We start from the raw sequence: 13,458 nt of genomic DNA, 5'->3' as shown, positions 1-13,458 counted from the left end.
GAGTCCGCAAGGAGAAAAGCGCAATATAAATGTTATTTGTCTTGTCTTTGTCTTGTACCTACATTCTGCACAACTAGGATTTTTAGGGCCCATTCACACTAGAGCCTTTTGCCGCAATTTCGGCAAACCGCTCAAACGCTAGCGCTTTTTAAAAGCACTAGTGTAATAAAACCCTATGGGTCCGTTCTTACATGGACGATTTGAGGTAATCGCCCCAAATCGCAAAAGGGTTGCATGCACCATTTTCAGGCGATTTCCCGGCAATCACGTTTCAGTGCTATAGAAGCGCTAAACGTGATCGCAGAAAAATCGCTGCGGTGTTCAGTGATTTTTCCGCTGAAAAATCACTGATGCAAAACGCCGGTGTTGCTATTCTGTCGGGTATGCTAAAGTGTTGGAACACTGGCGGTAAGCGCCTTACATACCACCTCCGCTGCACTGCTGAAATCACCCTCCAGCGCAATGCTGACATCACCTGACCCCCTACCCCTGACTGTCATTCAAAATGCCATGGACCAATGACAATCTTTCACCTCATATCACCTCCAGACAGTTAACATACATCTATCCATCCATCCATCCCTCCCCGCCACACAAAGAAAAAAAAACACACTGCCAACACTAAGTGCACACCCCACCTCATCTGCTACCCCACAATACATTTCTGGCAACACCAGTTATCTCACACAGCATACCTTCCCTAATATAATCGGCACTACTAGCATTGTCCCCAATCCCCGGCCACTCCTAGTTCAGTGTCACAGCACCTGTCAGCCTGCATCAGCCGTCTCTTCACATTCTGCATGGACGGTGTAATCTGATACATCCACTCCACTAGCCCAGCTATCAGCCTTCACCGCTATTATCTCCTTCAATGCATTCCCTCCCACCCCTGTGCCACCAGCACCGACACCCTCTCATGCTTATACACTCATACGCCTCCGACATGCCTCTCCGTGTACTTGGCTGCCCAGGAAGCTCCTCTCTCCTCCTGCGGCCCCAGAGCTCAACCTCCACCTTCTCCCTTTAGCTAACTAGCAAGCTCAGCTCTCCTTCAGTGCAGGCTGCTGCTAGATACACTGCATATCCAGCTCCTCCCCCAGACTACGCTTGCAGCGTCATGACATCACTAGCAATAGGACCCATACTAAACATGGTCATCCTGGCTTCATGTTCTGCGCGTGCCAAGATTCTCATGTAATGGACTTGTAATGACAATTAGTGCTGCCTGTAACGTCATTAGCATGCACCGATGTTCTGTCTAGTTATGCTACTTTGTCAAGTTGTCCTATCAGGTAGGAGTCTGCCATGTCATGCTGGTGCACTGAAATCACTTCTCAGGGGTGCCACAACAACTGGGGTTGCAAAGGTTAATGCTGCTGATGGGCATTATGGGGTTAATGTATGACCTGCATGACTTTGCACATGCTCAGTAGCATTTGTATGCTAGTATTTTGTCGGGTATGCTAAAATGTTGGAACACCGGCTTCCTGTGTGCCTCCCCTCCCTTTTATGTTAGGGTATCGGGTGTAGGCAGCAGTGTTTCTCTCACCTCTTCTGGTCGGTCATCGCTCGCTTCTGTGTAACATATAGCATAAAGGTGCCCATACACTCGTCAGATTGGCAGCAGATAGATAAGAAATGCATCTGATGATCTATCTGATGCGTTTTTAGAACATTTTTTACCAGGATAGAATTCCAATAGATTTCAGTTTGAAATCTATTGAAATTCGATCTGATGGCATTTTTTTGCCATCAGATTTCCATTAAGGCCAATGCAAACTGATAAGCAATCTCATCAGATCGACCTAAATTTTCCACCCTGCAAGTTCGATGGAAATCCATCGAAATCGATCGAAATCGGCCGTCGATCGGTCGATTGGCCAACCGATTTGCAATCGATCTATCGATCGATCGATCGGGATCGATCGGTCGGCCAGAAAATCGGCTGAGTGTATGGGCTGCTTAAGGATCGTGAGATACCAGGCACTAGAGCAGGCTTTCTCAACCAGGGTTCCCTGGAACCCCAGGGTTCCTTGAGCACTCTGCATGGGTTCCTTGGCATTTTCCCCCATGGTGGGGGAAGTATAATAGAGCACAATATAATAGGTGGTACAGTGGTACTGTAACAAGAAGCACTAAATTGGGGGCTCAGGAGACAGTATAATGAATGGCAGTGTAATGGGGGTAGTGAAATAAACAGCTACACATACTTTTAAAGACCATGCCTCCTGCAAAATAAATGCAGGGGTTCCTTGAGACCAAAACAATTGTTTGCAGGGGTTCCTCGAGATCCAAAAGCTATTTGCAGGGTTCCTCCGGGGTAAAAAGGTTGAGAAAGGCTGCACTAGAGGGAGGTACATAGGGGCAAAACGAGGCACACACACAAGTACTGATTCGACTACAAGGGGCTGGAAGAAGCAAGCAAAAAAAAACAACAACGAGATCTACTTCCCGGAGGCTTCCTCCAACCCCTGGCAGCCTATCGGTCCCTCGCCGCAGCTCCGGTGTCCTGGGACCCCCTCTCTTGCAGATGCTGACCTTGCGAGGTCAGCATCTTCTGTGCCTGTGCAAGCGCGCAGCACATGGCCTGGAGCATTATGCGCAGTTGCCATGGGCGTTGCTAGCCCTATTTTAGGGGGGCCCGTGCCCTCAACATGTCCTAGGGTGCCCCCAATCTATTTACAGGGGTGCCCGCTACCCCCCCCCCTGCTGGCCGCCGCTGCCAGCATCATACCTCGATCAGCCGGCGACCACTAGTGCGGGCGCTAGGACCTAGTGGACACCGCACTGATATGCGGAAGTGACATCACTTCTGCATATACAGCGTGGTGTGTCCATGTGCACCTGCTTTAATGGTCGGGTCACCCGCTGATACTGAGGTCTGTTGCTGGGCTGCTGCTGCTGCTGGGAGGTGAGTGAGGGGCACCTGTCACTACCTAACTGGGGGTCCCTGTCACTACCTAACCTGGTGGTCTCTGTCACTCACTACATAACCTGGGGGGCGCCTGTCACTCATTACCTAACTTGGAGGTCCCTGTCACTCACTACCTAAACTGGGGGTGCCTGTCACTCACTACCTAACCTGGGGGTCCCTGTCACTCACTACCTAACACGGGAGAGGCCCGTCACTCACTACCTAACCTGGGGGTCCCTGTCACTCACTACCTAACCTATGGGGGGCGCCTGTCACTCACTACTACCCTGGGGGGTCCCTGTCACTCACTACCTAACATGGGGGGTCCCTGTCACTCACTACCTAACCTGGGGGGTGCCTGTCATCACTACCTAACCTGGGTGCGCCTTTCACTCACTACCTAACCTGGGGGGCGCCTGTCACTCACTACCTAACCTGGGGGTCCCTGTCACTCACTACCTAACCTGAGGGTCCCTGTCACTGCCTAACCTGGGCGTCCCTGTCACTCATTACTTAACCTGGGGGTCCCTGTCACTCACTTCCTAACCTGGGGGGTGCCTGTCACTCACTACCTAACCTGGGGGGCACCTGTCACTACCTAACCTGGGTGTCCCTGTCACTCACTACCTAACCTGAGGGTCCCTGTCACTCACTACCTAACCTGGGCGTCCCTGTCACTCATTACTTAACCTAGGGGTCCCTGTCACTCACTACCTAACCTGGGGGGTGCCTGTCACTCACTACCTAACCTGGGGGGCACCTGTCACTACCTAACCTGGGGGTCCCTGTCACTCACTACCTAACCTGGGGGGCGCCTGTCACTCACTACCTAACCTGGGGGTCCCTGTCACTCACTAACTTGGAGGTCCCTGTCACTCACTACCTAACCTGGGGGTCCCTGTCACTCATTACTTAACCTGGGGGTCCCTGTCACTCATTACTTAACCTGGGGGTCCCTGTCACTCACTACCTAACCTGGGGGGTGCCTGTCACTCACTACCTAACCTGGGGGGCACCTGTCACTACCTAACCTGGGGGTCCCTGTCACTCACTACCTAACCTGGGGGGCGCCTGTCACTCACTACCTAACCTGGGGGTCCCTGTCACTCATTACTTAACCTGGGGGTCCCTGTCACTCATTACTTAACCTGGGGATCCCTGTCACTCACTACCTAACCTGGGGGTCCCTGTCACTCATTACTTAACCTGGGGATCCCTGTCATTCACTACCTAACCTGGGGGTCCCTGTCACTCACTACTTAACCTGGGAGGCTTCTGTCACTACCTAAATTGGGGGACTCCTGGCGCTACCTTAACTAGGGGGCCCCTGTCACTACCTAAACTATCCAGGCCAGCCAGCCCAGCATCACCATCAACCAACCAGCCCAGAATTACTGTCAAAAAAGCCACAGCATCACCACCAGTCAGGCCAGCATTTACTTCAACCAGCCAAGCACAGCCCAACATTACCGCCAGCCAGGTCACAGCATCACCGCAGCCAACCCAGCCACAGCATCGGCCACAGCATCACCACCAGCCGACCCGGCCACAGCATCACCGCCAGCCAGGCCACAGCATCACTGCAAGGCCTTTCAGCCCACACATCATCCCCAATCCAGCCAAAAACAGTATTGCCAGGCACAGCAGCCAGTAGAGGAGAATTCAGAAGCCAGGTGAGAGGTGTCTACCATATTAAGGGGGCATTCTGCCTATTTATGTGAAATGCTGTCTATTTATGTGCCTCATGGCTGCTGAATTTGTCATGTTGGGGGGCTCATGATCGCTGAATTTGTCTTGTTGAGGGCCTCATGATCGCTGAATTTGTCATGTTGGGGGCCTCATGATTGCTGAATTTGTCTTGTTGGGGGCCTCATGATTGCTGAATTTGTCTTGTTGGGGGTCACATGATTGCTAAGTGCGAGACTATGGGAAAAGCTGAATCATCATCATATGAGACAATAGCATTCAACCTACTTTTTTGGCTTTTTAAAAATGAAAATAAAACTGGGAGGTTCTAAAAAAAATGAATACATTTTTCAGGAGTAGGTTGGATGAAATTGTTTATTTTCAACTTGGATTTTTCATAATGTTCATGTATGAGTTTTAAACGTTTGTACAGTACCGGTATTTAGTTTAAATTGCTGTTGTCACTTTGCGATAGATAAGCGATTTTTGGGGTGCAGTTTGTGCACTCGGCCTCCAAAAGGTTTGCCACCACTGTCCTAATCTAATGTCCCACCATTGCTAGGTTCATGTAAATTTGTCTCCACCCGTGACCACACCAACATTCTGGTCCATGGCCCACCCATTTTTCGGCGCGGGAAGGTATCCGCCTTGGGTTCTCTTTAACCACTCTGCGACCGCCTAATGCAGGATGGCAGCCTCAGAGTGGCTTCTCTTGTTCCTCCATCATGCACTGGCACGTGAACTCACGATGAGCAAGATTTGACGGAAGCTCGCTCTCACTCTGGCACGAGCTTCCGAAAATAAACACAACGGGGCTCCATGATCAGCGTGACTGGCAGGCTGTTAAGGAGGGGGGGGAAGCAGTTTTGCTTTTGTACAGCGCTGCGATCTAGCGCAACACTGTACTGGGGACGGCTCTGTCACTGAGCTGTCTCCTCGAGTGCCTGTTCCCTCTAATAATCTGATGCGTATGAGAGGTTATCACTATGATTGGATCTCATTGGTAGGGAAGGTGGAATGGAAATACTTTGTACAGCGCCACGCAATATGTTATATATATAAATCAATAATAATAATAAAAAAAATACATTTTTAATTAAAAATTGCAGCAGCAATCTGATGCCACCAACAGACAGCTCTGTTGGTGGCAAGAAAAAGAGGCAAGATTAATTTGTGTGCCAAGTTGTATGGCCCTGCAGCAAACTGTTAAAGCTGCATAGTGCTGAATTGTAAAAAATGGCCTGGTCACTAGGGGGGTGTAAGCCTGTGGTCCTCAAGAGGTTAAAGCTGAATTATCGCAAACACCTTCTGTTTTAAGAAGGCTAATTACACTGAGCAGCATTGCTTTTTAGTAGGAGGGATTTTCGGTCTCTTGATCAGTTAAACTGACCCCAGAAATCCTTATTTCTTTATTTACTGCATTGAAAAATGGATCCCACTGACCAAAATTTTAGGGAACGCTAGAGGAGATTGATCCCATCATCAGTTTTTTTTTTTTTTTTTTTAACCAAGAACACAAAATAGAAAAACTTCATGAAAGGACAACTGAGGTGACATGTGACATGAAGAGATAGACATGTGTATGTGCAGTGCCTAGCACACAAATAATTAGACTGTGTTCTTTTTTTTCTTTCTCTGCCTGAAAGAGTTAAACATTAGGTATGCAAGTGACAGTTTCTGTCTGGGTCGGAACTGGGTCAGACTGGGTCAAACTACAGTATAACCCTCACTGATAAGTAATTACAGCCATAAAACACTTTCCTGTCGGTAAATGGCTTCTGAAAGCAGGAAAGAGCTAAAAAGGTTCAATAATTCATAGATTTGAGCTCTGTTATATTACAATGAAAGTGCAATTGAGCAGAGACAATGAAACTGTAATAACTTAAAAACTAGATTGAAATATAAAATAAAACTGTGGGATATCTTTAACCAGTTCACCCCCAAGGGTTTTTACTCTAACGGACCAGAGCAATTTTCATTTGTCAGTGCTCCTCCCTTTTATTCCCTAATAACTTTATTACTACTTATCACAAGAAAATGATCTATACCTTGTTTTTTTCGCCACCAATTAGGCTTTCTGTGGGTAGTACATTTTGCTAAAAAATGTTTTATTCGAAATGCGTTTTAATGAGGAAAAAAAAAAAATAAAAAATCATTATTTCTCAGTTTTTAGCCATTATAGTTTTAAAATTAAACATTCTCCTGTGGATAAAACAAGCACATTGTATTTGCCCAGTTGTCCCAATTATAAAACCATTTAAATTATGTCCCTATCACAATGTATGGCGACAATATATTAATTTGAAATATAGGTGTTAGTTTTCTGTTTTGTTTTTTTTTTGTTCTGGCCATAATTACCAGCCCCAATGTAATAAATTAAAATTAATTTCCCCCCATAAAATATAGATTAAAAAAAGCTGAGTCCATAAGGCAACTATTTATTTATTTATTTTAAGCTGAATTTTTTTTACAAGTGTTTTTTATTTGGGGGGGGGGGGGGGGGAGGGTTGGAAGTGTAATTTTATTAATGATGTCTATGTACTTGTGTATGTATGTATTTTTTATGTGTAATATACTTTTTGGCCACAAGATGGCGCTAGTGAACACTTCATTGTAGGAAGTGATCCCTTTGTTTTTTCTTACACTTCATTGAAATGTAACAATTTCCTGTTTTTGTGAATGGACGTAGCCGCTGTTCGCGGTCACATCCATTCACTCCAGGCACTGCGATTGGGTAGAGGACCATTTGGTCCTCTTCCCCAATCACTCAGCATGGGATCCCGACGGAAACGGCGGCGGTAGCGGCGCACACACGGCGGTAGCGGCGGCGGGAACACGTGACGTATTAAAACGTCATGTTGCTGTTAAAAGGGTAAAGCATGACGTTTTAATACGTTGGTATGTCATTAAATGGTTAAAAAAAAGTCATTTTTAGGGGAAGGAGGATAAATACAGTTGTTTTTCTCATCAGTTTATTTTCACCTTAGGCCCGGTTTACATTAGCGTTCCCTGTCCGGATTTTCCTGATCTGATCCGGACCGTATACTGTACAAACGGAACGTACGTTCCGCATAGCAATGCAAAGTCTATGCGGACGTTCACACGTGTCCGTTCCGTACAGTACGGAGCCGGACCGGATCCGGACTCCGGACACTTTTCCAACATGCGCTATTTTTTGGGTCCGGATCTCCGGCCCACGCACCCGGACCTGAGCTTGACAGCACCATCTGGAACACAGAAACCAATGGGAAACGGAAGGCACAGAACACACTGCCTACAAAAACCTGACGTTCTACCCCACTTCCTATGCGTATCCAAGTGGCCATTTCGGATGGGGACACATGGGCCAAGCATGTCTGGAGTGGAGCAGCAGTGACAGACGTGCTGGAGCTGTTTGGCAGAATGTCGGAGGTGGAGGTGAGGCCTACAGCGGAGGAACCTGATTCTACAGGTGCACCAGGTGCACCTTCTGCTGACCCCAACACTTTTTTATTTAAATTTCACTATTATTTGCCCACGGATCCAGATGGCAGCCTGATACAAACGGACCGGATCCGGATCGGAACTGTACGGTTCTGATCAGGATCAGGTCCTGATCCGATCAGGATCCGGTCCGTTTACTTGCCAAAACGCACGTGTGAACAGGGCCTTAGAAGTCCTAAAAAGGACAACTGAGGTGACATGTGACATGATGAAATAGACAGGTGTATGTACATTGCCAAGCACACAAATAACTAGGCTGTGTTCCTTTTTTTTTCTTTCTCTGACTGAAAGAGTTAAAATTCAGGTATGCAAGTGACAGTTTCTGTTCAGGTCGGGACCAGGTCAGACTATAGCATAACCCACACTGATTAGTAATTACAGCCATAAAATACTTTCCTGTCAGTAAATGGCTTCTGAGAGAAAAGGGTCAATAATTCATAGATTTTAGCTCTGGCATTGAGGTGTCATTAACCTATTTTGGTTCCTGGACGTAGAATCTACGTCCAGGAACCATGCACGCTACCGCGCACTCCCGCAGCCGATCGCGCGCGTGCACGCGCGCTCCCGGCCCGCGGTTCGTTAGCCAGGCAATCAGTGAATCGGGCTATGGTGCCCGATCACTGATTGCTCTCCCCCGCTGAAAAAGCGACAGCTTCTCTCGGAAGTTGTGCTTTTTCTGGCTGTCACTACCCCATGCGTCGCTCTAAGCGTGTGTTACGCTTAGAGTGACGTCATGTAAACAAACTCATGGCAGCCATCTTGTGGCCAAAAAGTAATACTACAAGTGAAAGTTAAAAAAAATAAAAATTAACACACATTTACATGATAAATCTATTGTTTACCTCCCACCCTCCCAAAACTACCCAAATAAAATGTTCAGTATAAAAAAAAAATCCATTACAATAAAAAAAAAAAAAAAAAAATGTAAATATTTACCTAAGGGTCTAAACTTTTTAAATATCAATGTAAAGATGAAATATTTCTATATTTTTTTTTATTTTAAACTTGTAAATAGTGATAGATGCAAAATGAAAAAAATGCACCTTTATTTCCAAATAAAATATTGTCGCCATACATTGTGATAGGGACATAATTTTAACGGTGTAATAACCGGGACATATGGGCAAATACAATACGTGAGTTTTAATTATGGAGGCATGTATTATTTTAAAACTATAATGGCTGAAAACTGAGAAATAATGAATTTTTCCATTTTTTTTCTTATTCTTCCTGTTAAAATGCATTTGCAGTAAATTGGCTCTTAGCAAAATGTACCCCCCAAAGAAAGCCTAATTGGTGGCAGAAAAAACAAGATATAGATCAGTTCATTGTGATAAGTAGTGATAAAGTTATAGGCTAATGAATGGGAGGTGAACATTTCTCACGTGAAAACGACGGAACGCGAATGGGTTAAGCAAAGACAATGGAACAGTAAAAACTTAAAAACTAGAGTTAACCACTTAAGCTCTCAGTCGTTTTCACTTTATGCATCCGAGCAATGTTCACCTCCCATTTTTTTTCAGTTTTGCGTCCATCCCTAATTACAAGCCCATAGTTTATAAAGTAACAGTTTTGTACCCTCCTGACATAAATATTTAAAAAGTTCAGTCCCTAAGGTAACTATTTATGTATTTTTTTTTTATTGTTCATTTTTTTAATTTTTTTTTTAATTACAAAAAAAAAATAAAAAAAAATTGGGAGTGTGGGAGGTAATGAGTTAATTTTTTGTGTAAAAGTAATTTATTTGTATGTGAAAAATGTTTAGGGTGTAGTTTTACTATTTGGCCACAAGATGGCCACAGTAACTTTTTGTTTAATGCGAGCTCCAAGCGTCCTTCCGGACGCTTGGAGGAAGTAGTAGGAGGCTGGGTAAGTGTTTTTTTTCACAATGATCGCGCTGCTCATCGGAGAGCAGCGGATCATTGCGGGGGCTTAGATCAACAAACGCGAATGGATTTTCCCGTTCATTGATCTCCGGGCGAGCTGCGGGCGGCGTGTTTACGAGCGGCCGGCAGCGTGTTTACGAGCGGGAACGCGGGCAGCGGCGGGAGCGCGGAAAGTACGTATTTCTCCGTCCCTGGGGGTTAAAGGATGGAAAAAGGGATGGAGAAATTCGTACGGGCGGGGGTAAAGTGGTTAACAGCCATGCTTTTGGTGTATATGCAGAGCTTCTGTTTGGATTCAAGGTGCGTTTGTAGTTCCTGGGGGGGCTCAGCGCATCTCTGATTGGAGGCCATTCGGAGGTGGCCTGGTGTTGCGCTGATCCACCTTTTGCGCAATTTTCGATTTTTCAATTTTACTTGGTAGCGCACCCAGGCTATGCATATACATAGGTTAGGATTTAGTTAGTGTTAGGCCCCTCCCATGGAGGATTGACTTCTTCGCAGTGGGAGGGACGAGTACTTAATAGGTTGCATGCAAGCTGTTACAGGAAAACAACATCCTCCAGTGTAGGCTTAAAACTTATCTTAAACAAATATAAAACAATTATGAACTAACTTTAAATTTGATTAGTCAGATAATTTGGTCAGCAAATGGCATGCCAAGGGATTCCATTCACATGAATAATACACGGACAAAAGTGCTGTCTGGTATAAGTGAACAGAATGACGTTTAATAGGAAGGGGAGCGGTATTTATAAAGTTTCTCAAACTGCAAATTTGGAACATGCGCACAAGCTACAGTATATATCTTATAGATAAACATTTAAATCTATATAAAAAAGATATCTAAACCTTTGTTACAGGAAATAAATTGTTTGGCTGTGCTCCCAGAACATGTGGTGGGAAATAGGTGTGACAACGGATGTGAGCTTGTGGTTTAGGCTTCAAAAGACTACATCTGTGCAGTGACATTTAATATCATGGCTATACCATACTATTCCATCCTATTTTATCATATGGAGATACAAAGTATATATGATTAACTTAGACTGGACAATATGGTGTCCTTAGGCCTATGAAGCAACTTCTGCTAAGCCTCAGTGTGCTTACAGTCCCTGAGCCGAGCATAATATCCTAATAGTAGGATTATATGAATATATCAACACTTATGTTCTTCTTTTCCACATTACTGACACAAAGATGTCAAAGATTCAGCATTACAGGAAGTAGCTCACCTGCGGTTTGACAGCTTCCTTCAGTTGTTACTGCTAAGCTTCTTGCGGTTTCTATAGGAACGGTGCAGCTGATTAGCAAAAGGAACATAACGTTCCAATTATCTTAACTAACAGTTTCAGCTAATAAAGCAGATATTATAGTTTCTTATATATGTGTTTTGATATGGAAAGATACAAAATGGAGGATGCTATGCATGTAATCCTTCACTTCCCCTCTTTGTAGACCTGCCAAGGGCTACAGACTAGATGGACCTTCCGCATGGACAACAGGGACCTTATTTGCCTTAAGGACTAAATATTGAACATAAACATTTATAGGCGTGGGCATGGTATACTTCTGAATACAGCTCATGAGCAGTCTATATCCCAGGTAAATAAGTAAAATCAAAGCTATGATACATAGAATAAATATCGACAGTTTTAACCCACCCGGTCAGCCGGTGGAAACTAAAGAAGTTTGACCAGGAAGAGTCTACACCGGAGTTCAGCTTTAGTTTTGCCCCTCTTGTACCAATCCCTCTGAGGATTTACTATGCCGCGAAAGGAATAAAACTCCGGACCCTCATCAGGTCATTTCTACGTGTTTCTGTCATGTGAAATGAAATATACAAATGTTAAGTGTTGGTACTGTAGGAGAAAAGGGGGTGTCTGTAACACAAAACCTCAACTAACTCTAAGGGTCCTAAATCATAATGACAACTTGCTATTATCAATCATAGTTATTAATAAGAATAGCAGACAGGGGCCCGGGAATATCCTCCTCCTGGTTTCTTCAGGCTCTAGGTAGCCGGTCTTCAAGGACTTTATAACTGATTCACCTCCTTTGTTCGTGGCCTGGCTACCACCTTTGCCGTTGATCACCTCAACCTCTGATTGTTCGTGGCCTGGCTACCACCTTTGCCGTTGATCTCCTCAACCTCTGATTGGAACCTTCACTCTGCTCACATGGACCCAAGTGGGGGTCCCCTCCATCAGGACAGCTGTCCTCGTCACAGCCACAACCTTGGTGAGTGGCCCATAGGGGAAATGGTCAGCCTTTCTCCCTCTGGTCAGCCTCTGGACTACGACCACATCTCCAGGACGGAACCCTTCGGTTGGATCCTGTGAACAAAAAGGAAAAGTGCGAGCAAACGTTTCTTTCAATTTGGGCAAAATTCACAATCATCTTTTTATGGTCCTATTCATCCTCTCCACTACCCGAGCCTAACGAGACACAGCGAAGATCCTCGACGATACTACGCGACATTCCGTTCATGTGACGTCGCTGCCGGCGAGTACACGGCTTTAGGGATTGTATAGAGGATGACATTTCCACTAGGTTCATTTTGAGATCATGTTCTAATTCCTATGGTTCACGAGTAATATAATCTTCATTCTTACACATTCACATCCACATCAGGTTTACACTGCTAACACACATCATCATACTCAGCATCATACACCCATACACAAACACAAAACTAATCATGTGGAGTGATTCTAACATCTCTCCAGCATTCCCTCCTCTCTTTGCTCAAGTATTAAGTTTTCCATGCTGATGCCTACATTAGACCAGATACGTAATAATTTTAGGTGATATTGGGGCCTATAGTTTTTCAGAACCCCCAAAAATAACATAAGTGAAAAATAATGAAATCAAGTACCCCAAAAGAGTATGTATATATGTATGGAGATTTTGAAACTGCAGACAATCTACACCACGATTGTCAACACAAAAAAACAAAAACAAAAAAACAGCAAAAAACGAAATAAGCTCAATTAAGCGTCACTAATTCTGCAGCCTGTATCAATATTATATGTGGTAAATACATAAGGAAATGTGGTATGAGAAACACTAACAATATTTTAAAGGAAACTATGCTTCAGGGATGGGAATGGTTTATCATTATATATCACTACCTGACAGGGATGATTTTACTTCTAAACTGAAAGGATTTTTTTAACTAAACGCATAGAGCCTTATAGTGGACTCAAAATTCAGAAAAATTGGAATAATGTCCTAACTTGTAAGCAATACATGATATGTGATACTAACAGATAACAATGTGACCCAAAGGTACATGCGTTGCCCTAACGGTCTGCTGTAAGTGCATGCAGCAGGCTGCATACCCTGTACAGATATTCTGTGTAGCCTCAATGTTTCTCCATAATTTTTCCAGATGAATATGGCTTTCATGGTTTTACAACAATCTCTAAAATACAAGTACAGACAATATACAAAGTGATATATCCTCAGCAGTGGCATTCAGACATA

At 44.6% G+C, this 13,458-nt stretch overlaps 1 protein-coding gene across 1 annotated transcript in view; it reads left to right on the top strand.

Annotated features, from left to right (window-relative positions):
* Window positions 1–1,210: 1,210 nt before the first annotated feature.
* The window catches only part of LOC137528958 (uncharacterized), a 69,182-nt gene continuing 56,934 nt past the window's right edge, over window positions 1,211–13,458 (top strand). The window contains exon 1 of the mRNA XM_068250776.1: window positions 1,211–1,295. Within this exon, the coding sequence (XP_068106877.1) occupies window positions 1,253–1,295 (43 nt within the window). The 5' untranslated portion in view covers window positions 1,211–1,252. The remainder of the gene's footprint in view (window positions 1,296–13,458) is intronic.

This window comes from Hyperolius riggenbachi, chromosome 8, assembly GCF_040937935.1.
Source record: "Hyperolius riggenbachi isolate aHypRig1 chromosome 8, aHypRig1.pri, whole genome shotgun sequence".
NCBI lineage: Eukaryota > Metazoa > Chordata > Amphibia > Anura > Hyperoliidae > Hyperolius > Hyperolius riggenbachi.
This window is presented reverse-complemented; position numbering and strand designations above follow the sequence as displayed.